This window comes from Palaemon carinicauda, chromosome 35 (genome assembly GCF_036898095.1).
Source record: "Palaemon carinicauda isolate YSFRI2023 chromosome 35, ASM3689809v2, whole genome shotgun sequence".
Lineage (NCBI taxonomy): Eukaryota > Metazoa > Arthropoda > Malacostraca > Decapoda > Palaemonidae > Palaemon > Palaemon carinicauda.
This window is the reverse complement of record NC_090759.1, coordinates 36,923,702-36,950,299: the sequence shown is the minus strand read 5'-3', so window position 1 is coordinate 36,950,299 and position 26,598 is coordinate 36,923,702. Positions and strand designations below refer to the sequence as shown.

The 26,598-nt window shown below is 48.8% G+C and overlaps 1 protein-coding gene across 4 annotated transcripts in view; it reads left to right on the top strand.

Annotated features, from left to right (window-relative positions):
* The window catches only part of LOC137627692 (leucine-rich PPR motif-containing protein, mitochondrial-like), a 180,239-nt gene that overhangs the window by 31,452 nt on the left and 122,189 nt on the right, over window positions 1–26,598 (top strand). For all 4 annotated transcript variants that reach the window (XM_068358907.1, XM_068358904.1, XM_068358906.1 and 1 more), the window contains one exon: window positions 2,210–2,286. In XM_068358907.1, coding sequence (XP_068215008.1) covers window positions 2,210–2,286 — 77 coding nt within the window. The remainder of the gene's footprint in view (window positions 1–2,209; window positions 2,287–26,598) is intronic.

Here is a 26,598-nt window from a genome sequence, read left to right as displayed (position 1 = left end):
ACCATCTCCTTTTAGTTTAGGGAAGAAATTTCCCGGTCTTTGGAGACATCGACAACGTTAAGGCCTAGAGTAAAAGCACACGACATCAAAAATGTTTCTGCCTCTTTAGCTTTCAAAAGAAACTTCTCTGGGATACAGGTTCTTAGGGCAGGGGTTTGGAAATGACAGACCACCTTCACAGTCCATTACCTGGGGGATGCGACTCACAAGACCATGGTCACATTTACTCTGGGCCGTGCTGCTGCTGCTCAGTAGGTGCTATAGCTTCCTCGACTTCTTAACAGAACCAGTATCTGTAGATCAAGGGCTAAGGCTAAGAGTAAGTCTGGAGTAAAAGTGAAGATTGACTGGCCTTCTTTTCCTTTCAGCCTTTCCTCCTCTCTTGGGGTACAGCTGCAGAAACCTCGCCAGCTGGATTTGATCTAAAGATGGGTAAGTTAATTTTGGTTTCAGCTACAGGGTGCTTAAGCGCTTAAACTTCAAGAATCTTTTCCCTACATCCCTTGGGAGTGAGGATGTGATGTAACCAAACAAACCTTTTCACTTTTTAGACACAGCCTTCCACGACACTTAAGCTTCAATGCTTTGGTTACAGCTCAAAGAGGTCTAGCTAAAGATACATATGATTGCAGGAGTCGTGTTGTTCAATTTTTCTTTGTTTTATAGCTCACTAGGTGTTGGGATCGATAGTTTCTTGTATATTGCCTGCAACCTCACCATCCTTATGAGCTAAGGATGGGGGTTTAGGTGAAGCCTATAGGTCTACCTGCTGAGTTATCAACACCCATGGCCTGGGCCTCCCTGGTCCTAGCTTGGGTGGAGAGGGGTCTTGGGTGTTGATCATATATATATTTAGTCAGTCTCTAGGGCATTGTCACTGTCCCTTGCCTCAGCTATTCATAAGTGGCCTTTGAACCTTCAAGGGCTAAGTTCGAGATTCCCAGCATAGTTTCCAGCCAGTTGGAACGGTAATAAAGGTAACTGTAATAAAGAACGGTGATTTGTATTCTTGTAGAAACAAATGACAGATTTTAAAAGTAATTTGTATTTTTCTTAACTATACAAACAAAAGTTTCTTACTCAAATTTTCCCTCCATCACCAACCCCTGACATAAGTCTCAACTGCAATTGAATTGAGGTTACAGTGAGCTTTGCCTCTCTGCTGTCAGCAGGGTAATTACCTACCGCTTGTTCTCATGTAGTTATTGTTTTGACTGCCGTATTCTAGCTTCGTGGTTATCATTCTCTTACAGTAAAGAATTCAAGTTTGTGTAGTTAGGAAAAATGCAAATTATTTTTAAATTTGTCATATTTCATAGCTATACAAACCTGAGTCCTTTATTTTAATGTCCCACCTCATCCAATCCCTCAAGTCTTGACTATGATAAGAGTGACCAGCCTCAGTGCGCTTCCCCGCAGTGTAGGTGAACTGCTGATAACCACAGAATGTTACCAGTATCCCAACGTGGCGTGGCCCAAGTGTGGTTTCTGGGGTCTTTGTTACGGCCCTTCCCTTTGATGGAGGAGTTATCTAAATGGAAGACAGCCTGTGAATAGTGGTTTTCACACGCCCCTAATGTATACACGACACTCACGAAGTGCTCGCGCGAGGGTTGTAACCTCTGCATTCCATGCTTTTAATTTTCTCTGGTATATTTGGAAGATTTATATCAGAAAAAGTACAAAGAAGGACTTTTTCACCGGCCGTCACAGGTCTCTCCCCAGAAATAGATTTTTCCTCCGTCAAAATCCCTTTTTTTCTGGTCATAGCAAAACGATTTAAGAGTACAGTATACCCTTATAAATGACTCAGGTTTGTATAGCTAGGAAAAATACAAATTGTTTTGATAATTTGCAGTTTTTCCTAGCTATAAAAACATGAGTTCTTCATGTTATACATCCCTTCTCAACCACCCCTCTCAGTCCTGAGCTAATGGTGAAAGTGTAGCTCCTAACGACAGGTGGAAGGGCTGGGATTTTTGCCCGCTCTCACCACCTGTCGTTAACAACCTCATTAATGAATTTAATGGCTATTCCATCTTGCACTGAAATCATCTCCCTATTTCAAGGACTCGAGTTCGTTTGGCTAGGAAAAATACAAAAATTTTTTCATATTTACATATATTAAAAATGGGTTTGAAATTAACATTCTCATACTGTAGTTTATATTGACAGCTTTGGTTTATTTTTCATAAAATATCTGTTTCAGACAAACCACTAACACTGAGACACATTGAGTTATACTACAAAATTTGCCTTCTTGCTGAAGTTCCACTGACCTCCAAGGTAAGCTCTTCAACAGGATTTCAAAAATGTTAATTTTGCCATATTTGAAAGGGATCCTTTTTTATGGTAGTGTACAGTATATATTTTTTCAGTACATCTTTGTTAAGGCATTTCTATCATTGTATACTTTCAGGAAATTTAGTAAAGTTCAGTATGTATTACACACAGCCTCATTTGGGGGGTTCAAATAGTATTGATATAGTAAAATACACAATTTTATCAAGAGGGAGATACAGTACTATGTTGACTTCTGTATACGTACTGTACTGTAACATGAGTTTTTCAATATTAATCTTACCCGATGATCATGTAGCTGTCAACTCCGTTGCCCGACAGAAATCTACGGTCGGGATACGCCAGCGATCGCTTATACAGGTGGGGGTGTACTCACCAGCGCCATCTGTGGTCAGGTACTCCAGTACTTCTTGTCAACAAGACCTCAATTTTTCCTCTGTCGTGCCGCCGGCAAGACCTACATGGATACGCTGTTGATTTTGGAGTCTTTTGTTCACGGTTTTGGTGAAGTATTTGCTCTAAAATTTAGCCTTCGCTGTACAGGAAGCTTTTCCCTTAGCTTAGATAGCTTTTGGAATTAATTTGATTTATTGGTTAACGATCTTTGCTTTACTTTGGAATTCCCCCTTGACTGTTCCCTAAATTCAAGATGTCCGACCACTCTCAAGCTCCTAAATATAGGCGATGTAGTGTTAGGACTTGTAATAGGCGTCTTCCGAAGGCCTCTGTTGATCCTCACACCCTTTGTTCCGATTGTAGGGGAAAATCCTGTCAATTGGAAGATCGATGTGGGGAATGTGCTGGGCTTTCGGAATTCGAATTTAATGAATTCCTCAAATATACTACTAGGTTAGAGAAGGAGAGAGTTAGGAGGAGTTCTTCTCGCTCTTTGGTTTATTCCTCTCCCCATGTCCCTCAACCTTTTCCTTCCCCTGTGGTGGTGACCCCCGAACCTGCTACGAGTGCTCAGCCTGATATGACGGATATGTTGCGTGCCATTCAGGCTCTTGGTGATAAGGTGGAATCGTTAGTTAGTGACCACAATCTTCTCTTGGCAGATGTCAAGGAACTTAAAGTGAAGAGTGCAGTGGGAAGTGTTAGTGCCAGTGCTGTGCATAGTGTCAGTGTCAGTGTTGCGCATGAGGATACTTCTGTGCGTGCCAGTCGTCCTCCCAGTCCGGGACCTCTTGCAAGCTCCCAAGCCCAGGGGAGAAGCAACGTCGAAGGACCAAAGGGTTCGGCAGGCCTTGATCGGCGCACAGTTGTATCCTCAGTGGTTGCGGGCGTATCTGATAGAGATCGTCACTTCCACTCCCAGACGAATGAGCCCTTAAATTCCTCGTCTGCGGAAGAGGTTTCCAGGAGGAAACGGTGGACCCAGGTCTCACGACCTCTCAAACGTAAGGTCCCTTCCGAGCTAGTCCAACGGCCCAGGTGTAGCCACTGGGCCAGTTCGGACTCGCCGCAGTCATCTGATGATTGCACACCTCCCAAGAGAGGTAGAGTGGTGCCTCAACAGGCCTCTGCTCCAACCACTGTGGACCCCAAGTGGTCAATGCTGCAGACTATGCAGTCTCAGCTTGCGGCTTTGATGCAGGAGTATCAGGCAGAGAAGGTTAGCACCCCTCCTCCTGCGTGCGCTCCTCCTCCTCTACGCAGTCCTCCCTGCCAGACGCATGTTCTTGCGGCTCCTCCTGCTTTCATGTGTGAGCTGCCGCATCGGGAGTTGCCAGGTTCCAGCACTATGCGGCAACCTCCTCAACCCATGAGGCAGGAGCCTCATGCTATGCGACAACCTCCTCAACCCCTGAGGCAGGAGCCTCAGGCTATGCGGCAACCTCCTCAACCCTTGAGGCAGGAGCCTCATGCTATGCAGCAACCTCCTCAACCCTTGAGGCAGGAGCCTCATGCTATGAGGCATCCTCCTCAACCCATGCAGCACGAGCCTCATACCATGCAGCAGCCGCATTCTATGCAGCATGAGCCTCATCCCATGCAGCTTGAGCCGCATACCATGCAGCATGAGCCTCATGCCTTACAACCCGTTCTGCAGGATTCAGCCATTCAGCCTGCCGCTCTGCCTTTACCTCTCGCTACTCAACTCTCAGGCGATGAGGTTTCTGAGGATGAAGCTGCCCATCTGGATGATCCTCCATCTGAGGTGGAAGGACACAAGTCTTCGCCGCCTTCCTTAGACTTTCGCAAGGTCCTGGCTCTGTTCAGAGAGTTGTACCCTGAACACTTCGTGTCTGCAACCCCTCGTTCTCCTCCCTCCGAGTTTTCTCTGGGCATGCAGTCTACTACGCCTGCCTACACCAAGCTTGTCCTCGCCAGATCATCAAGGAGAGCTTTGAGGGTTATGGGGGATTGGTTGCAGTCCAAGCAGCAACTGGGAAGGACCTCTTTTGTGTTTCCTCCTCCTAAGCTGGCTTCTAAGTCGGGCGTCTGGTATGCCACGGGAGAGGAACCTGGCTTGGGGGTTCCTGCCTCTGCCCAGGCCGACTTCTCAAGTTTGGTTGACTCTCCCCGCAGGTCGGCTATGAGACGCTCGAAGGTCTGCTGGTCCTTTTCAGATCTGGACCACTTGATGAAGGGAGTCTTTCGCGCCTTCGAAATTTTTAACTTCCTCGATTGGTGTCTAGGAGCCTTAAGCAGGAAGACTGCTCCTTCTGACAAAGACGCGGCCATGCTGATCATGTCCAGTATGGACAAAGCAATTCGCGATGGTTCTGGCGAACTTGCGGCTATTTTTGTCTCAGGAGTCCTCAAGAAAAGGGAACATCTATGCTCCTACTTATCGGCTGGTATCACCCCTTGCCAGAGGTCAGAGTTGTTGTTTGCTCCTCTCTCCAAGTGCCTGTTTCCGGAGGAGTTAATCAAGGGGATGGCTGCGGCTCTTATCCAGAAGGATACACATGACCTCATGGCTTCTTCAGCACGTAAGGCTAAAACCTTACCTTCCGTGCCTAGATCTTACCGCACCCCTGTTGCTGATACACCTGCTACTAGGTTCATTCCGCCCTTTCGTGGTAGAGCCTCCAGTAGAGGAAGTACCCGTGCAGACAGTCACCGGGGCAAGTCCAAGAAGGGTGCCAAGTCCACGAAAAGCAAGCTTTGACTTCCTTCCTCTCCAGACAGCTGTAGGAGCCAGACTCAAGACCTTCTGGCAAGCCTGGGAGAGCAGAGGTGCAGACGCTCAGTCTGTCAAGTGGCTAAGGGAGGGATACAGAATTCCGTTCTGCCGCAATCCCCCTCTGACCACATCTCCCATCAACCTCTCTCCCAACTACAAGGAGAAGGACAAGAGGCTAGCGTTACAACAAGAGGTGTCGCTCCTGCTACAGAAGGAGGCAGTGGTGATAGTTCGGGACCATCAATCCCCGGGCTTTTACAACCGTCTCTTCCTGGTGGCCAAGAAGACAGGAGGTTGGAGACCGGTGCTGGACGTCAGTACGCTCAATGCTTATGTCACCAAGCAGACGTTCACAATGGAGACGACGAAGGTGGTCCTAGCAGCGGTCAGGCAGGAGGACTGGATGGTCTCGTTAGATCTGAAAGATGCCTACTTTCACGTTCCCATCCATCCAGACTCCCAACCTTTTCTGAGATTCGTCTTTGGAGAGGTTGTGTACCAGTTCCAAGCCCTGTGCTTTGGCCTGAGCACGGCACCTCTTGTGTTTACGCGACTGATGAGGAATATTGCGAAATTCCTTCACTTGGCAGACATCAGAGCCTCCCTTTATTTAGACGACTGGCTTTTAAGAGCTCCCACAAGTCGTCGCTGTCTGGAGAGTCTCAGATGGACTATGGATCTGACCAAGGAACTGGGCCTCCTGGTCAATTTAGAGAAGTCCCAGCTCGTTCCTTCCCAGACCATCGTTTACCTGGGTATGGAGATTCAGAGTCGAGCTTTTCGGGCTTTTCCGTCGGCCCCAAGAATCAACCAAGCCCTGGAGTGCATCCTGAGCATGCTGAGGAGGAACCGATGCTCGGTGAGGCAGTGGATGAGTCTAACAGGGACTCTTTCATCGCTAGCCCTGTTCATCGAGTTAGGGAGACTCCACCTCCGCCCCCTTCAGTACCATCTGGCAGCTCACTGGAACAAGGATATGACGCTCGAGACGGTCTCAATCCCTGTTTCCAAAGAGATGAGGGCTACTCTAACGTGGTGGAAGAACAGCATTCTTCTCAAGGAAGGTCTTTCGTTAGCTGTTCAGACCCCCGACCATCATCTCTTCTCGGACGCATCAGACTCGGGCTGGGGCGCGACATTGGACGGACAGGAATGCTCGGGGATGTGGAATCAGGAACAGAAAACGCTTCATATCAATTGCAAGGAGTTGTTGGCGGTTCATCTGGCCTTAATGAACTTCAAGTTCCTCCAGCTAAACAAGGTGGTGGAGGTGAACTCCGACAACACCGCAGCCTTGGCGTACATCTCCAAGCAGGGAGGGACTCATTCGAGGAAGCTGTTCGAGATCTCAAGGGACCTCCTCATTTGGTCAAAAAGTCGAAAGCTCACGCTGGTAACGAGGTTCATTCAGGGCGATATGAATGTCATGGCAGATCGCCTCAGCCGGAAGGGTCAAGTCATCCCCACAGAGTGGACCCTTCACAAGAACGTTTGCAACAGACTTTGGGCCCTGTGGGGTCAGCCAACTATAGATCTGTTCGCTACCTCGATGACCAAGAGGCTCCCATTGTACTGTTCCCCGATTCCAGACCCGGCAGCAGTTCACGTGGATGCCTTTCTGCTGGATTGGTCCCATCTCGACCTGTATGCATTCCCGCCGTTCAAGATCATCAACAGGGTTCTTCAGAAGTTCGTCTCTCACAAAGGGACACGGCTGACGTTGGTTGCTCCCCTCTGGCCCGCAAGAGAATGGTTCACAGAGGTACTGCAATGGCTGGTCGACGTTCCCAGGACTCTCCCTCTAAGAGTGGATCTTCTGCGTCAACCTCACGTCAAGAAGGTACACCCAAGCCTCCACGCTCTTCGTCTGACTGCCTTCAGACTATCGAAAGACTCTCAAGAGCTAGAGGCTTTTCGAAGGAGGCAGCCAGAGCGATTGCCAGAGCAAGGAGGATATCCACTCGCAGAGTCTATCAATCTAAGTGGGAAGTCTTCCGAAGCTGGTGCAGGGCCAATGCAGTTTCCTCTACCAGTACCACTGTAACCCAAATTGCTGACTTCCTGTTACATCTAAGGAACGTTAGATCCCTATCAGCTCCTACGATCAAGGGTTATAGAAGTATGTTGGCAACGGTTTTCCGCCACAGAGGCTTGGATCTTTCCTCCAACAAAGATCTGCAGGACATCCTTAGGTCTTTTGAGACCTCTAAGGAACGTCGGTTGTCCACTCCAGGCTGGAATCTAGACGTGGTCCTAAGGATCCTGATGTCATCTAGATTTGAACCGCTACAATCAGCCTCTTTCAAGGACCTCACATTAAAAACTCTTTTCCTAGTATGCCTAGCAACAGCTAAGAGAGTAAGTGAGATCCACGCCTTCAGCAGGAACATAGGTTTCACATCGGAAACGGCTACATGTTCCTTGCAGCTCGGTTTTTTGGCTAAAAACGAGCTTCCTTCACGTCCTTGGCCTAAATCGTTCGAGATCCCTAGCCTATCTAACTTGGTGGGTAACGAGCTGGAGAGAGTACTTTGCCCAGTCAGAGCTCTTAGGTACTATCTGAAAAGGTCAAAACCTTTACGAGGACAATCAGAAGCCTTATGGTGTGCTGTTAAGAAGCCTTCGCTACCAATGTCTAAGAACGCAGTTTCTTACTACATCAGGCTTCTGATTAGAGAAGCTCATTCTCATATGAAGGAAGAAGACCTTGCTTTACTGAAGGTAAGGACACATGAAGTGAGAGCTGTGGCTACTTCAGTGGCCTTCAAACAGAACCGTTCTCTGCAGAGTGTTATGGATGCAACCTATTGGAGAAGCAAGTCAGTGTTCGCATCATTCTATCTCAAAGATGTCCAGTCTCTTTACGAGAACTGCTACACCCTGGGACCATTCGTAGCAGCGAGTGCAGTAGTAGGTGAGGGCTCAGCCACTACATTCCCATAATCCCATAACCTTTTTTAACCTTTCTCTTGATTGCTTTTATTGTTGTTTTTGGGTTGTACGGTCGGCTAAGAAGCCTTCCGCATCCTGGTTGATTTGGCGGGTGGTCAATTCTTTCTTGAGAAGCGCCTAGGTTAGAGGTTATGATGAGGTCCTTTAGTATGGGTTGCAGCCCTTTATACTTTAGCCACCTAAGAGTCGTTCAGCATCCTAAGAGGACCGCTACGCTCAGTAAGGAAGACGTACTTATTAAAGGCAGAGTAATGGTTCAAGTCGACTTCCTTACCAGGTACTTATTTATTTTTTATTGTTATTTTGAATAACTAATAAAAATGAAATACGGGATACTTAGCTTCTTTGTTAACATGTATACTGGTCTCCACCCACCACCCTGGGTGTGAATCAGCTACATGATCATCGGGTAAGATTAATATTGAAAAATGTTATTTTTATTACTAAAATAAATTTTTGAATATACTTACCCGATGATCATGATTTAAATGACCCGCCCTTCCTCCCCATAGAGAACCAGTGGACCGAGGAGAAAATTGAGGTCTTGTTGACAAGAAGTACTGGAGTACCTGACCACAGATGGCGCTGGTGAGTACACCCCCACCTGTATAAGCGATCGCTGGCGTATCCCGACCGTAGATTTCTGTCGGGCAACGGAGTTGACAGCTACATGATCATCGGGTAAGTATATTCAAAAATTTATTTTAGTAATAAAAATAAAATTTTTTCCGTAACTGAAATACAAACCACGCTATTTACACAGGGTAATTACTTCGGCATAGCTGAATGACGAGCCATGAGAATTTCAACGAGGGTTTACTACCCCACCGCTAGTTAGCGGGGGTAAGGAGGGTTAGCTAGTTACCCCCCCCTCCCCCCCTCACACACACACCGGTGATTGCTTCACTTTCACTTTTGGCTCGGGCGGAGAACAGACCTGTCTGCTCTCTCCCTCGCTTTGACTGCCATATTTAATCTGTTTTTGCTTTTTCTTTTCCAGTGTGTTTGAAGTTGGTCTCTACTGACTATGCGTACATGCCCTGGACTTCCCGGCCGCCCTTGTGGGACTTTTATGTCGGCGGTCGACACCGATTCCCACACCTTGTGTCCTCATTGTAGGGGCCAACGGTGTGATAGCGGTAATGTATGTATAGAATGTAGGGAGTGGTGTACCTCCCAGTGGGAGAGGTTTGCCTGGCGCCGGAAGAAAAAGTCTAAAAGGGATCTTTCTCCTTCAGAGCCTTCTTTGAAGAGAGAAAATTCCAAGGCTTCTTCTTCCGTAGCCCTTTCCTCCTCTGAAGCTCCCCCTCGAGCGGTCTCTTCCGAGAGGCTGGCGAGTGGTAGCATAGACCGTACTGCTGTTGACCGATCCCGGGGTGTGGGAGAGGTAGTTGCCTCCCATAGCGAGGCGTCTGCCCCTCCTCCCCTGGAGGAGGATATGAACATTGATTTACCTGTAAATAATCATGATTTGTTGCAGCTTTGGGCTTCCTTGGGGCTGCAGGGTTCGCCCTCCAGGGAAGCCCTGTTTGACATGATCAAACTTGGTGCAGCTGGCAAACAATCACCAACTACAGCAGGGATAGATCCTCTGTCTGTTGTTGACGTTGTTGTGACGGAGACATCTCGTGGGTCTAGTCAAACCCCCGTTCCTGTTGCTGAGGTAGCTGAAGGCTTAGGTTCCCCCTCCGAACACCTTTCGAGGGAGGAACTAAGTCCTACGATCTCTCCTGCCGGTGATTCTCCCCGCAGGGGAGTTCACTCACAGAGACTCCTCTTCGGAGGCCCTATGATGGTCAGCCTGCTGACCCCACGGCCCCTCGTGGGCGTATAAGGAGGAAGGCTCGTCCTCCCCTTCGCCGTAGAGGGCTTCCTTCCCCTCACAAGGGAGTTAGGAGGCGCCTCTTCGGCTTGTCATCACCACAGTCCTCTGCAGAGGAGACGACTCGCCGTTCGCCGATCCTGCCAGCTACCACCTTAGACCTCTCCGGGGATCGTTCGCTATCCCCTTCGGATGATGGTCGTCCTTCGGATGATGGTCGTCCTTCGGGACCCTGTGACCAGTCTCCCTCCAGACCTGCTGACCTGCCATCACCCTTCGAGGATGCTGATGCGCGTTACGCGCCACCTGATCCTGCCATTGCGCAGGCACCCGTCCCTTCCGGGCTTAAGGGCCTTGAGCGCAAATCTGCGCTTCTTGCCCTCAAGCGCCAGGTTCAACCTGCGCGCCCTCATGCTGCTGCAGCTGCTGTTCCAGTCTTAGCGCCACAGCACTCAGCTGCGCGCGTGCGCACCCCTGTTCCTGTTACACGCCAGGGTTCCCCTGCGCGCCCACATCCTTCTGCGCCCCGGCGCCCGCCAGCAGTTTCTGATCTAGCGCGCCAGCGCCCACCTGCGCCCCAGCGTTCCCTGGTTCCTGCCACGTCGGGCGCAGTCCAAGAGGCTCCTAGGTTAGTGCACAGGCGCTCACAGGTACCTCTGGACTTGCAGCGCCCGTCTGGAGTTAGGAGTGAAGCGCGCCCATCGCGCGTAGTTCCAGTCACAGCGCACACGCGCTCGCCAACGCGCCAGCGCACTTCTACATCATAGCGCGCAGTCTAGGAGGTGCGTAAGTTAGCGCACGGGTGGTCCCAGGCACCCCTGGACTCTCCTTCCAGACCGCGCGATCCTGCACGCGTTCCAGTCGGGCGCGACGCTCCGGTTGCGCGCCAGGTTCCAGTCTCTCTCAAGGTGCCTCATGCAACCCAACAGCGCACACCCGTGCGCCCTAATCCAATCGCGCGCCCTGCTCGCCCACCGCGGCAGCGCACACCAGCGCACCCACATCCTGATGCGCGCCCACGATCCCCTGCGCGCCCACAGGTTAATATGCCTGTTCTAACGGATCAGCGCCCACCTACGCTCCTACGCGCAAACCCACCCTCGCGCTATCCTGAACCTGCGCACTCGCGCTCTCGCCCGGTTTTTCCGGATACGCGCCCGCGCGCCACTGCTCTCTCGCGCCGGTCAGTGCTGCATCAGGATGCTGGGCGCCCTCGTATCCAGCCTCCTCACCATCCAGCTCCTGTGCGCCACACGCCCTCGCCATCTCCTACGTGCGCCCGCGCCATCTCCTGCGCGACCCCGCTCCTACGCGCCCGCGCCATCTCCTGCGCGACCCCGCTCCTACGCGCCCGCGCCATCTCCTGCGCAACCCCGCTCCTACGCGCCCGCGCCATCTCCTGCGCGCCATCGCGTTCACGCGCCTGTGGCATCGCCTATGCGCCACTCCGCCCTCGCGCCCGCTCCACCAATCTCTCACGCCCGCGCCCATGCCGCGCGAGCGCGAGATTCCTATGGCACGCGATCCTGGACAGGGCCCATCGCGCGACCTCCAGCGGGATCGTCGCCAGGCGGACAGGTCATCGTCTTGTTCCCCTCCCCGCAAGTGCGGAACAGCGCGCTCGCCAGAGGAGGGCGGTTCCCGGACAGGTCTAAGGACTCTCTTGTTTCAGCTTTTCAGGCGAACCCTCATTTGTCAACTCCCCCAAGGGATTGAACGATCCCCTTCCCCCCTGAGGGAGTGTCCGACAGCGCGACTGTCAGCCAGCAGCCCTGGTTCGGGACCCTGGTCAGAGCTCTTGTGCAGGCTATGGAGCCCGTCCTCTCTGACGCGGGTCACAAATCAGTGGCGGCTTCCTCCCCCCTGAAGAGGAAGAGAGGAGTCCCTTCCGTGGAAACACCTCCGAGGGCTATTCTGTCTCCTCGCAGATGCTCGCGCAAGGCTCCTTCCCCCCCCCCCCCCAGACTTTCTCTCCCTCCCCTGCAGATGAGGATTACCCATCCTCAGGAGAGTCGGACGAGCCGGACCGTTCCGCCATCGCACCAATGGGGGAAACTCCGCCTCTCCCTGAGAAGTCTTCTCGTCCAGGGGTGGAAAAGAGCCTGCACCCATCGTTACTCGAGTCCTGTATCCCTCCTAGGAGGGAACCGAAGGACTCTAAGACGATTCCCAAGTCGTCAACAAGGATCAGACAGGAGCCAGCTAGACTTTCCGAGGATGCCCACGTGTCCCCCCAGGAAGAGCCACTGGGGACAGGAAACTTTGCTACCAGTCCTTCAGGAGAGCACCAAGAGTCAGAACACGCGTTCTGGCAAGTCGTGACCCTCATGAGGAACCTCAATGGGATCCCAGACCCAGAGATTCCTCCTCTTGAGTGTAAGGACACGTTCTTGGACCGTGTCTATGGCACCCAGAAACCCTCTAGGGCCAGTGGAGCTTTGCCCTGGTCTCAGGGGATGAAGAGTGCCAGGGACAAGGTCGAGGGCCAGCTCTCTGAGCTTGCCTCCTCCAGTAGATCCAGCGCCGATAACAAGCTCCTCCCTCCTCCTCGAGTCCATCAGAGGAGGTACTTTGAGATCCTTGAGGAGTCTTGTTTGGGTCTTCCTATTCACCACTCCGTGGAAGAACTCACCGGGGAGCCCCTCTAGAAAGACTCTCCAACCGGCACGTGTCCTACTCAGCTACTGAGATCCTAAGCCAGGAGAAGGTCGCTAAGTGTGCCATGTAGGCAACTTCGTGGCTTGACATCTGGCTGGGGTCTCTGGGCATCCTGGTGCGGTCTGAGGACCTCTCCAAAGAAAGCACCAGGAAGGAACTGGAGACTTTCTTGCTCGCAGGCACGCGGACCATCGAGTTTCTGGTCCACCAAGTCTCGAGCTTGTGGGCCAATACGATTCTCGAACGACAGGACGCAGTGGCTGAGAGATTCCACCAGAAGGTTCCCAGTTCGGATGTTAGCAGGCTCAGACACTCTTCCGTGCTCGGTAAGAGTTTGTTTGAGCCTAAGGACGTGGAGCTTACCGCTGAGAGGTGGAGGAAGTCCAACCAGGATTCCCTCATCCATAGGGCCCTGACATCGAGGCCCTACAAACCTCCAGCGGCCCAACAGCCCCGTCCGGCTAAGGACGCAAAGAAGATGACAGCAGCAAAGACGAAGATGTCTAAGCCCTTTCCTGCCAAGAGCAGAAGGAGCAAGAAGTCCCCAGGAGAGGCAAGAACCCTAGAGGAAACGGCCGAGGCCGTAAACGCTAGGGTTGGCAGTCCCCCGGCATGTCCACCAGTGGGGGGATGCCTACAAAGTTGCGCGGCAAGGTGGCAGCAACTCTGGGCAGATACCAGGACGATTTCCGTAATCGCTCAGGGTTATCGCGTCCCGTTCACAGCTTCTCTACCTCCCCTGACAGCGAATCCAGTGTCGTTGAGCTCTCTTGCCATAGGATCGGCAAGAGGGCAAGCCCTTTGGGCAGAAGTCCAGACCATGTTGAAGAAGGACGCTCTCCAAGGGGTTGTAGACGGGTCCCCAAGCTTCTACAGTTGACTCTTTCTTGAAAGAAAGGCGTCTGGAGGCTGGAGACCAGTCATCGACCTCTCAACCCTGAACGGGTTTGTCAAACAGACTCCGTTCAGTATGGAGACGGCAGACACGGTCAGACTTGCAGTGAGACCACAAAACTTCATGTGTACACTGGACCTGAAGGACGCATACTTCCAGATCCCAGTCCATCCGTCTTCAAGGAAGTACCTAAGATTTTGCCTAGACAACAAGATCTACCAGTTCAAGGTGCTGTGTTTCGGTCTCTCCACAGCCCCTCAGGTATTCACCAGTGTGTTCACCCTGATATCATCGTGGGCTCACAGGATCGGCATCCGTCTCCTTCGTTATCTGGACGACTGGCTGATCCTAGCGGACTCGGAGGCAACCCTTCTTCGCCACCGAGACAAGCTCCTCGAAGTTTGCCAGGATCTAGGGATCATGGTAAATCTCGAGAAGTCCTCTCTGCAGCCCTCTCAGAAACTGGTATATCTAGGCATGGTCATAGACACCAATCTCCACAAAGCCTTCCCATCAGACGACAGGATAGCAAGGCTGAGGAGGTCGCGAGGCCTTTCCTCAATCGAGAAGAACTCCCAGCCCAAACGTGGCTGTGTCTCCTCGGCCACCTTTCCTCCCTGGCCCGTCTCGTTCCCAACGGCCACCTCTCCTCCCTGGCCCGTCTCGTTCCCAACGGTCGCCTGGTGGAATCAAGGTCCCTGTGGGTCCTGCGGAATGGACAGACCTCCAGTGGTGGGTGGCGGACGAGAACCTACGAAAGGGAGTGGATCTTCTCGTCCTTCCCCCGGATTTGATGTTCTCGGATGCATCAAAGAAAGGGTGCGGGGCCCACTTTCTGAACCACAGGACCTCAGGCCTGTGGTCAGAATCAGAAAAGTACCTTCACATAAACCTGCTAGAAATGAAGGCCGTGTTCCTGGCACTTCAGAAGTTCCACCAAGTCCTGGCGGGCCACTCTGTGGAGGTGATGAGCGTCAACACCACAGTGGTGGCTTATATCAACAAGCAGGGAGGTACCTTTTCAGAACAGCTATCCCATCTTGCAGTAGAGATTCTGAGATGGTCCGAAGTCCACTCAATCACACTAGCGGCTCGCTTCATTCCAGGCAAAAGGAATGTGCTTGCCGACAGTCTGAGCAGACGACGCAGATAGTGATTACCGAGCGGTCTTTGGTTCCTCAAGTAGCCAACAAAGTCCTGACTTTGTGGGGTTCCCCGACGGTGGATCTGTTCGCCACAGCTCTGAACTTCAAGCTCCCGCTGTACTGCTCCCCGGTCCCGGACCCCAAGGCTCTCTGGCAGGATGCCTTCCAACAACGGTTGGACAACGTCGATGTGTACGTCTTTTCCCCATTCTGTCTGATGAGGAGAGTGCTCAACAAGACCAGAATATCGGTCAATCTTTCAATGACCCTGATAGCTCCGCTATGGCATCACGCAGAATGGTTCCCGGACCTTCTTCAACTCCTCACGGAGGTTTCGAGAGAACTCCCTCCACGTCACGAGCTACTCAAACAACCACACGCCAACATCTTCCACAAAGCCGTAGCTTCGCTTCGACTTCACGCCTGGAGACTATCCAGCATCTCCTCACGGAGAGAGGATTTTTGCAACAAGTTGCGAACAGGATGTCTGGTCACCTGCGCAAGTCATCCGCAGGGGTCTACCAGGCGAAGTGGCGAGTTTTCTGTGGTTGGTGTCGTGGAAGGGGTATCTCTCCCCTCGATGCCACTATTCCAGCAATAGCGGAGTTCCTCGTGTATTTGCGGGAGGAAATGCGCCTTTTAGTCTCGGCAGTGAAAGGCTATCGCTCAGCCTTAAGTCTTGCCTTCAGGCTTAAAGGAATGGACATTTCTTCCTCACTGGAACTTTCCCTTCTCATACGGAGTTATGAACTTACCTGCCCTCAGTCGGGAGTGAGACCTCCTCCATGGAACGTGGTTCGAGTTCTCAGGGCTCTGAAGAGACCTCCCTACGAACCATTACGCCAGGCTTCAGATCGCCACCTTACCTGGAAAACGGTTTTCCTGCTAGCATTGGCCTTGGCCAAGCGAGTCAGTGAACTACAAGGTCTCTCGTAGGACATCGCCCATTCAAGGGGATGGGGGGAGGCAACGTTCAGCTTCGTCCCTGAGTTTGTTGCCAAGACTCAGAATCCGGGAGTGCCGGACCCTAGGTTCGACTCTTTCCAGGTTTCAAATCTCCGTTCTGTAACAAAATAATGACCCAGACCATCTCCTACTGTGCCCAGTGAGGAGTCTGAGGTTGTATCTTAAAAGAACAGCTGCAGTTTGTCCCCGGGTGCAAGCCCAGTTCGTGAGCACCGGGAAAATGAAGAGGAGGGTCACCAGGAATACTATCTCGGCCTGGATTCGCAAGGTAATACATCTGGCCTTGAATCCTGACCCTTCTCCGTCACGTCGCCCTAGAGCGCATGATGTCGGGCATAGCTACGTCCCTGGTCTTCAAGAAAAATTATTTAGTGACACAGGTCCTACAAGCTGGGGTGTGGAAGCGTCAGACCACCTTCACGGCCCACTACCTGCAAGACGTGACGCACAGGAGGCTCGATGCGTTCTCTATCGGCTCTGTGGTGGCTGCACAACAGCTGGTCTAACCTCAGGCTCCTTAATGGACAAGTAGCAGAAGGTTGAGGGCATTGTTACCCGGTTTTAGTCTGCGTGAATGAAAAGATCTGTCTGGCCCTTATTCTTTTCTTCATCCTCTCCTCCCTTGGAGAAAGCAGCATCCTGGGTTCTCTGTACAGCTGACCTCGAACCACTGCAGGTAAACCATGCTCCTTTGTGTTCCTAGTATTAAGTGTAATACTCTCATGTCCTCATACCCTGACGAGGTGGTATTGGGAGAGTCCTAGCCTAGATTTCCATCTGAAGAACTCCAGGTCAACTTCCTAGGACGAGTCACTTCCTCACCTTCACACACAGCTTATGTAGGCCGCAGCAGTTTCACAGCATGCTAGCGAGGAGCAGGGACTCCTTATTTCTTGAGTACTTACACACTCGAATATGGAGTCCCCGGGCAAGCCAAAGCCAGTATGGCAGGGACTTACCTCCCTACCTGTGTTGAGTCACCCCATGTAAATAGCATGGTTTGTATTTCAGTTACGGAACAAATGACAAATTCGTAGATAATTTGTATTTTTCAATATTAAACTTACCCGATAATCATGTAGCTGTCAACTCCGTTGCCCGACAGAATTCTACGGGAGGGATACGCCAGCTATCACTATACTAGAAGGGGGTGTACTCACAAGCGCCACCTGTGGCCAGGTACTACAGTACTTGTTGTTGACGCCACCTCACTTTTTCCTCTGTCGTGCTTCCGGCAAGACGTTCTTGGATACGCTTATGATTTTGGAGTATTGTTCACGGTTTGGTGAAGTATTTCTCTAAAATTTGCAGCTATTCGCTATACTGGAAACTTCTATATTAGCTTAGTTAGCTTTTGGAATTAAATTGATTAATTTTGGTGACGAAGAGAGTATGAACTCTCTTTCACCTTTTAATGGCCGACCCTTCCCTTAGACGGAAGTGTTGGTGTCTAAGAGAGTATAGACTCTCTTTCTTAATTTTGCTTAACAAAAGTTATAGATTTATTTTATATCTCTCCGCCTTTTATAGGCCTCTTCGATTAACTTCCTTTTATTATAAAATTATTAAAATTAATTTTTATATTTGTTTATATTCGACCTTTCCTAATAGTAGGCGGTCTTTTCTTGTACCGAAGTTAATTAACATTGAGCCCGTCATTTCGGTTTTACCTGTTAACATATTATGCTATTTTAATGTTTTTGAAAGAATTTCTTTGATAGTCTCGTACTGTTTTCAAAGTTGAACTAACGTTTTGTTTTGTCTCTGCAGTTGTTGACGTTTCAGAACGTTCAACTTGCGCTCTATCGTTACGATAGAGGGAGAATTTTCACGGTGTCACGTTGCAGTAAGAGTAACCGTGTCTAGCGTTTTGTTCATTCTTTCTTAACTTAATGGTTTTAATTCTACAAAGGAACTTTTCATTTTGGGAAATATTTTCCTTTAACAATAATATGTTTTAACGATATATATGATTGGGCTCTTCTCTCAGGTTCTAAGTAGAGAGAGAGAGAGAGAGATAGAGACGGAGGGAGAAAGAGGAGGATAAACGTTTCGTTCAAGCGAGTAACGTTGTTATCGTTTTTACTCTTCTCCCTAGTCTCTTTAGGGGAAGAAGGTAAACGTTTCTAGAGTTTTTTCTTGTTCACAAGCTTTATGCGGTGAGAGAATTTAAACGTAGTTTATTTGATCTAGTGTTTAGTCTCTTTCCAGCCACTGAATTATTTTTCTTTCATTAGATTTTTCTGTTACATTGTAATTCTGTTTTCGCAATTACTAACTTTTGAGAAAGGATAGAATTGCGTGTTTCAGGTACAAACCACTTAAAGTTTCGAGTTCAGTGAAATAAGTGCAAACAGAAAATCAAAAGTGATAAGTGATTAGCGCAAAGTGTCAGTGTTGTGCGTGAGGGTACTTCTGTGCGTGTCAGTCGTCCTCCCAGTCCGGGACCTCTTGCAAGCTCCCAAGCCCAGGGGAGAAGCAATGTCGAAGGGCAAAAGGGTTCGGCAGGCCTTGATCGGCGCACAGAAGTATCCTCGGTGGTTGCGGGCGTGTCTTCCAGAGACCGTCACTCCCACCTGCAGACGATTGAGCCCGTCTTTTACTCGTCCGCTGATCAATTGTCAGGGAAGAAACGCTGGACTCAGGTCTCTAGACCACTCTAACGCAGAGTCCAGTCCGCGAGTGCTCAACCGGGCTGCAGTCATTGGCTCAGCTCTGACTCGCCGCAGTCATCTGTCGACTGCACTCCGCCCAAGAGGAGTAAGGTTCTGCCGCAACAGATCTCTGCTGTTAAGGCTTTGCCTCAGCAGACCTTAGTGTCTGCCGACCCCAAGTTGGCTCTACTGCAGTCCATGCAGTCACAACTTTCAGTATTGATGCGTGAGTGTCGGGCTGAGAAGGTTGCGCCTCCGCCTCCGCCTGCACTCGCTCCGCCTGACCGCAGTACCGCCTGCTAGGCGTACGATGTTGAGCCACGTTCTGAGTTTACTGTTCCCAGTGGTGTACAGCTCCCTCCGCCTTCCTTAAGGCAACCTCAGCAATGGGATCAGGAGGCTTATACCTCTCTTCCTCCGCTTCCACTTGCTCCTCCACCATTGATGCAACACTCGGTTGAGGTACAACAACCTCTCCCATCCATGAGTCAGTCTCCTCAGCTCTCGCTGCAGCGAGCTCAACCCTCCTCAAGGCAAGCTCCACAACACCTTAGCCTTGCGCCTCAGGAGCCTCAACTCGCGAGACATTTACTACGTTCTGCGCAGCCTCTACCTCATCGCTCTCCGCTTGGTACTCCGCTTCCGCCAACCACTCAGCAAGCGCAACCCTTGAGTTCAGTCACTCATGCTATGAGTCAGCCACCTCAACGCATGCATCTGCCACTTTCTCCTCAACTTGAGAAATTACAAATGACAATAATAACACCTCATTACTTTCATAACTTGCATTTGTAATCATATACATGTATGCCTACACAAACATTATGATAATGGAGGTTATTTGTCTTACTTATATAAAAATATATATGTATTCCTTGCAATATATTTTTAACAATATCGCAAAATATGGCAAAAATATCTTCAAAACAAAAATGAATCATGAGTTATGAATGTAAGGTAAATATTATGTTGATATTAAAACCCCATGCAAGCATGCATGAAGCACTCTAGCACTGGTCATGGAATTTCTGAGAAATGTTAAACGCCATGCAACACGCTCTGCTTACCTTACAGCATGCTCTACATACAGCATGCTCTGCATACAGCATGCTCTGCATACAGCATGCTCTGCATACAGCATGCTCTGCATACAACATGCTCTGCATACAGCATACTCTGCATTCAGCATGCTCTGCATACAACATGCTCTACATACAGCATGCTCTGCATACAGCATGCTCTGCATACAACATGCTCTGCATACAGCATGCTCTGCATTCAGCATGCTCTGCATACAACATGCTCTGCATACAGCATGCTCTGCATTCAGCATGCTCTGCATACAACATGCTCTACATACAGCATGCTCTGCATACAGCATGCTCTGCATACAACATGCTCTGCATACCTTACCGCATGCTTCTCAGTCATACATCTTTGGTTGTTGCCAACTCACTAGACTGTCAAGCAGTTTCATAACGTTGCCTTCTAGTCTGCTGCTTTTGCACCATTGAAACCCTCTCTGAGAGAACTTAACTTTTCTCGGATATGGTCCCTGTAGATGAGAAAGTGCTTTTCTCCCTCCTTCTGATATTCCCTTGAGGACTCTGTCATTTGGAGAGGAGCCTTTAGCTGCGTAGCCTCCTATGGACTTTTATTTAAGCATAACATGCTTCCAGGGAAGGTAATGGTTCCACTTCAGTCACTAACCCCGTCTGTTACCACACCTGCTCCCATAGACCTTGAGCTGTGTTGCAAGACATGCAGTCCAAGCTTAGTCCTTGTTAAAGGATTTTTTGTTTACGGAGTCAGTGTGTCACTGGGAAGACGTTCAACAACCAGCAGAAGTGACTTGTTGTGACGCAGTGCGGCAACCTCAGCAACCCGATAAGGAGTTGTCTGTACGACCCAGACAGTCTAGACAGCTTCGGGTTGTCACTGTACTTCCTCGCTTCCCCATGGTTGACAGTTCACAGACTGTGCAGCAGTACCATGATCTTGTGTCCGGCTCCGTCAGACGACTGGCTTTTAAGAGCCCCCACAAGTCGTCGCTGTCTGGAGATTCTCAGATGGACTATGGATCTGACCAAGGAACTGGGCCTCCTGGTCAATTTTGAGGAGTCTCAACTCATCCCATCCCAGACCATTGTCTCCCTGGGTATGGATCTTCACTTCACATCAATTGCAGGAGTTGTTGGCGGTTCTTCTGGCCTTGATAAACTTCAAGTCCCTCCAGCTTAACAAAGTGGTGGAGGTGGACTCTGACAACACCACAGCCCTGGCTTACATCTTCAAGCAGGGAGGGACTCTTTCGTGAAGTTGTTCTAGATCGCAAGGGACCTCCTCATCTGGTCTAAAGATCGAAAGCTCACGATGGTAACGAGGTTCATTCAGGGCGGTATGAATGTCATGGCAGATCACCTCAGCCGGAAGGGTCAGGTCATCCCCACAGAGTGGACCCTTCTCAAGAATGTTTGCAGCAGACTTTGGGCCCTGTGGGGTCAGCCAACCATAGATCTGTTCGCTACCTCGATAACCTAGAGACTCCTGTTGTATTGTTCTCCGATTCCAGACCCAGCAGCAGTTCACGTGGATGCTTTTCTGCTGGATTGGTTCCATCTCGACCTGTATGCATTCCCGCCGTTCAAGATTGTCAACAGGGTACTTCAGAAGTTCTCCTCTCGCAAAGGGACACGGCTGACGTTGGTTGGCGCCGCTCTGGCCCGCGAGAGAATGGTTCTTAGAGGTACTGCAATGGCTGGTCGACATTCCCAGGACTCTTCCTCTAGGAGTGAACCTTCTACGTCTACCTCACGTAAAGAAGGTACACCCAATCCCCCACGCTCTTCGTCTGACTGCCTTCAGACTTTCGAAAGACTCTCAAGAGCTAGGGGCTTTTCGAAGGAGGCAGCCAGAGCGATTGCCAAAGCAAGGAGAACATCCACTTTCAGAATCTATCAGTCTCAAGGGGAAGTCTTCCGTAGCTGGTACAAGACCAATGCAGTTTCCTCAACCAGTACCACTGTAACCCAGATTGCTGACTTCCTGTTATATCTAAGGAAAGTAAGATCCCTTTCAGCTCCTACGATCAAGGGTTACAGAAGTATGTTGGCAGCGGTTTTCCGCCACAGAGGCTTGGATCTTTCCACCAACAAAGATCTACAGGACCTCCCTAGGTCTTTTGAGACCTCAAAGGAACGTCGGTTGTCCACTCCAGGCTGGAATCTAGACGTGGTCCTAAGGTTCCTTATGTCATCAAGATTTGAACCTCTCCAATCAGCCTCTTTTTAGGACCTCACATTAAAAACTCTTTTCCTCGTGTGCTTGACAACAGCTAAAAGAGTAAGTGAGATCCACGCCTTCAGCAGGATCATTGTTTTCACATCTGAAACGGCTACATGTTCCTTGCAGCTCGGTTTTTGCTAAACGAGCTTCCTTCACGTCCTTGGCCTAAGTCGTTCGAGATCCCAAGCCTGTCCAACTTGGTGGGGAATGAACTGGAGAGAGTACTTTGCCCAGTTAGAGCTCTTAGGTACTATCTAATAAGGTCTTAACCTTTACAAGGACAATCAGAAGCCTTATAGTGTGCTATCAAGAAACCTTCTTTTCCAAGTTCTAAGAACTCAGTTTCTTACTATTCAGGCTTCTGATTAGAGAAACACATTCTCATCTGAAGGAAGAAGACCTTGCTTTGCTGAAGGTAAGGACACATGAAGTGGGAGCTGTGGCTACTTCAGTGGCCTTCAAACAGAGCCATTCTCTGCAGAGTGTTATGGATGCAACCTATTGGAGAAGCAAGTCAGTGTTCGCATCATTCTATCTCAAAGATGTCCAGTCTCTTTACGAGTACTGCTACACCCTGGGACCATTCGTAGCAACGAATGCAGTAGTAGGCGAGGGCTCAGCCACTACATTCCCATAATCCCATAACCTTTTAACCTTTCTCTTGAATACTTTTTATGGGTTGTACGGTCGGCTAAGAAGCCTTCCACATCCTTGTTGATTTGGCGGGTGGTCAATTCTTTCTTGAGAAGCGCCGAGGTTAAAGGTTGTGATGAGGTCCTTTAGTATGGGTTGCAGCCCTGTATACTTTAGCACCTTTGAGTTGATTCAGCCTTCCAAGAGGAACGCTGCGCTCAGTAAGGAAGACGATCTTATTAAAGGCAGAGTAACGGTTCAAGTCGACTTCCTTACCAGGTACTTATTATTTCATTGTTATTGTGGATAACTGATTATATGAAATACGGGATACTTAGCTATCCTTTAGTCTTGTACACTGGTTTTTCACCCACCCCCCTGGGTGTGAATCAGCTACATGATTATCGGGTAAGTTTAATATTGAAAAATGTTATTTTCATTAGTAAAATAAATTTTTGAATATACTTACCCGATAATCATGATTTAATTGACCCACCCTTCCTCCCCATAGAGAACCAGTGGACCGAGGAAAAAGTGAGGTGGCGTCAACAAGAAGTACTGTAGTACCTGGCCACAGGTGGCGCTTGTGAGTACACCCCCTTCTAGTATAGTGATAGCTGGCGTATCCCTCCCGTAGAATTCTGTCGGGCAACGGAGTTGACAGCTAGATGATTATCGGGTAAGTATATTCAAAAATTTATTTTACTAATGAAAATAACATTTTTCCTAACTACAGTATACAAACCTTAGCTATTTACACATATTTGCCCGCCATCCCTGTCCCCCAAGATAAGTCCTACCTCTAAGCAAAGTGAAGCAATCACAGGTGTGTGTGAGGGGGTGGTTGGTAGCTAGCTACCCCTCCCTACCCCCCCGCTAACTAGCGGTGGGGTAGTAAACCCTCGTTAAAATTCTTTTGGCTCGTCATTCAGCTACGCCGAAGTAATTACCCCGTGTAAATAGCTAAGGTTTGTATAGTTAGGAAAAATACAAATTATCTACGAATTTGTCATTTTTAAAGGAACTTTTTTCGTTTGAAGGTTTGAATCAGGATTTTGATATCAGTTCCTTTTGTTTAGTTGGCTTTAATGTACAATATGGCTATAACAAAACTCTTATTATGAATTTTGTTAAATGCCATTGGTTCTTACACCTAAACAAACCCTCATTCTTAAATGGTAGTTGTAATTCAGCTGTTAAAACTGTAACATGATGTCGATAGTTACTGGCAGCTGGTGGGGAAGCCTTCCCCCCACCAGCATACGGAGTAGCCATTTTCTTAGATGCCGGTTAGTACACAAGTACTTCCGTCGTTTTTCCTACCTGCAGTTTTAATCTTTTGCTTTTTATTTTAGATAAATCAACTGACAGATTGTCGTGTGCTAGGGATATTAAGGAAGAAGTGAGGCTTTTGATTGTTTCCCAATAACTGTAACTCATGACAGTTGTCTGTTCAACGTTCTGATATCCACATTTTTCCAACTGTTAGACATCATTTCTGTTTGGTTTTTATTTTCTCACGAATGTGGCCTGGTGCTGTCAGCGTAACCCTTAGGAAATTGGCTCCTTGGACATTATTGTGCTCAGTCAGTGGTAGGAGTTTTTGCTGCCATTGAACGTGAGGAAGGCTGCATCACCTGGCTGAGTGGACTATATAGAGTTCTTGCAATCCCTTTCCCCATCGGTGAATTGTCTTCTGTTTGTACGACATCTTAGAAGGCAAAATTAGTTTCTCCTAATCTGCCTCTCCTTACTTCTAGAGGATGTTGTTGAAGAAGACCAATCAGTAGGAGTTGCGTATGAGTTACTCCTACCGAGTTGTTCCAAAATGCACTGCCGGTTGGGATGGATGGTCGGTGCCCCTCTTTTTTTTTTTACCCCCTCCCCTCCTGGATTGGTCTGAAGGCAGTCTCCATAAGAAGTTACGCACATCGAGAGGCCATGAGCATTGGGAAGGTCCTTTCACATGGCCTCCACACATTGAGACTTACTGTACTACCTTCTACATGCTCTTGATATCAATGGGCTCAGACTCTACGTACCATCTTTGTCTTACTGCCCTTCACACTTATACGTCTAACAGATATACGTGTATCAGTTTTCCATGCACATGGTCTTGATGTTCCTGACTTTTATGCTCACAGGCTCTATGCGTAGTCTTTTACATACTGCCTTTCATGCATACATGCCTAAGTAGAGGTAGTAGGTTGGCCAGGGCACCAGCCACCCGTTGAGATACTACTGCTAGAGAGTTATGGGGTCTTTGACTGGCCAGACAGTACTACATTGGATCCTTCTCTCTGGTTACGGTTCATTTTCCCTTTGCCTACCCATACACTGAATAGTCTGGCCTATTCTTTACATATTCTCCTCTGTTCTCATACACCTGACAACACTGTGATTACCAAACAATTCTTCTCTCAAGGGGTTAACTACTGCACTGTAATTGTTCAGCAGCCACTTTCCTCTTGGTGAGGGTAGAGGAGACTCTTTAGCTATGGTAAACAGCTCTTCTAGGAGAAGGACACTCCAAAATTAAACCATTGTTCTCTTAGTCTTGGATAGTGCCATGGCCTCTGTACCATGGCCTTCCAGTGTCTTTGGTTAGAGTTCTCTTGCTTGAGGGTACACTTGGGCACACTAATTTTTCTTCCTCTTGTTTTGTTAAAGTTTTTATAGTGTATTTAGGAAATATTTATTTTATTGTTAGTGTTCTTTAAATGTTCTATTTTTTTCTGGGTCGACCTGTGACACCCGGTGAAAAGGGTCCTTCCTTACACTTTTCTGATATAAATACTTCCAAATATACCAGAGAAAGTTAAAGTATGGAATGCAGAGGTTACTACCCTCGCGCGAGCACCCAGTGGGCGTCGTGTATAAAGCAGGGGCGTGTGAAAACCACTTTTCACAGGCTGTCTTCCATTTAGATAATTCCTTCATCAAAGGGAAGGGCTGTAACAGAGGCCCTAGCTACCTTACCTGAGCCACTCTACCGATGCCTGACGCTAGCGACATCTGTACTACATCCTTCTGTTGGACTTCGTAAGCGTCGTTTTGTTCTTTTGTGCCGCTTGGTTTTTTCTCTGTTTTTGTGAAGTTTCATCATGACCGAGGCTCTCCTTGCTCCTGCACCAATGTTAAGTACCTTAGATTGTTTTGACAGACTTTTTAGTACCGGGCTAGTGTTATCTTTATTCATTTTAGTGTTTTTAGTGCGTACGGCTTTTGCCTTCCACGGCGTTGTCGGCCATTGTTATTGTTTACGCTTTTACGTTTAACTTGTAATGTCCGTTTGGTACTTTTGTCATATTAGATTCATTATCTTTTATATTCTTTTGGCCTTGTGCCATTTATATTTTGAACCATATATATTTGTCTTGGTACTTTTTATCGCTTACAAGTCCATAGTCTAGTCGAACCAAGAATAGCGTTAGGGGCTTTTTATAGTTGAGTTATTCCGTTTGGCGTTATCATAATTTCGCCATTTTTCACTCTTGTTCGTTCTCGTTTCGCTATTCTTCGTTCTTCTCTATTTATTGTTTTTGTTGATCATGGACTATTATGTGTATTTTATTTAAGGTTCGTTTTAGCATGATCTCCAAGTTCCTAACTTCCACTCTTGTAGACTCTACATATGGTCTTTTATGTACATTAATCTCTCACCATATTGTAGTTCATCCATTGCTCCCTCAGTACATCATGGATTTATGAATATATTAGCATACAGTATAAGTAAATCCGTATCATGAACTATTCTTTATATTTTGAGGACACAAGTTTTACATTTTTCGTATTGTAATGACAATCCAACAATTTTATACGAAAGGCACAGTAAAGGACCTATTCAGAGGAAGTTTCCAAATTGTTGGCCAAAGGAGCTTTGGAGGAAGTCTTGAACAACTCTCCAGGCTTCCTCAGCAATCTATTTCTGTTAGAGAAGCTGACAAGAGGTTGGAGACTGTCTTAGACCTCTTCCTTTTGAATCTATTTGTGCCACAGCCAAAAATCAAAATGGAGACTCCGGCCACCGTTCTCCAGGCCATCAGGAAGAATGTTTTCCTTCTGTCCATAGACCGTGAAGGTGCGTACTTTCAGGTCATCCATCCTGCCTCAAGGAAGTACCTAAGGTTTCACTTTCAAGGCCAGATATTTCA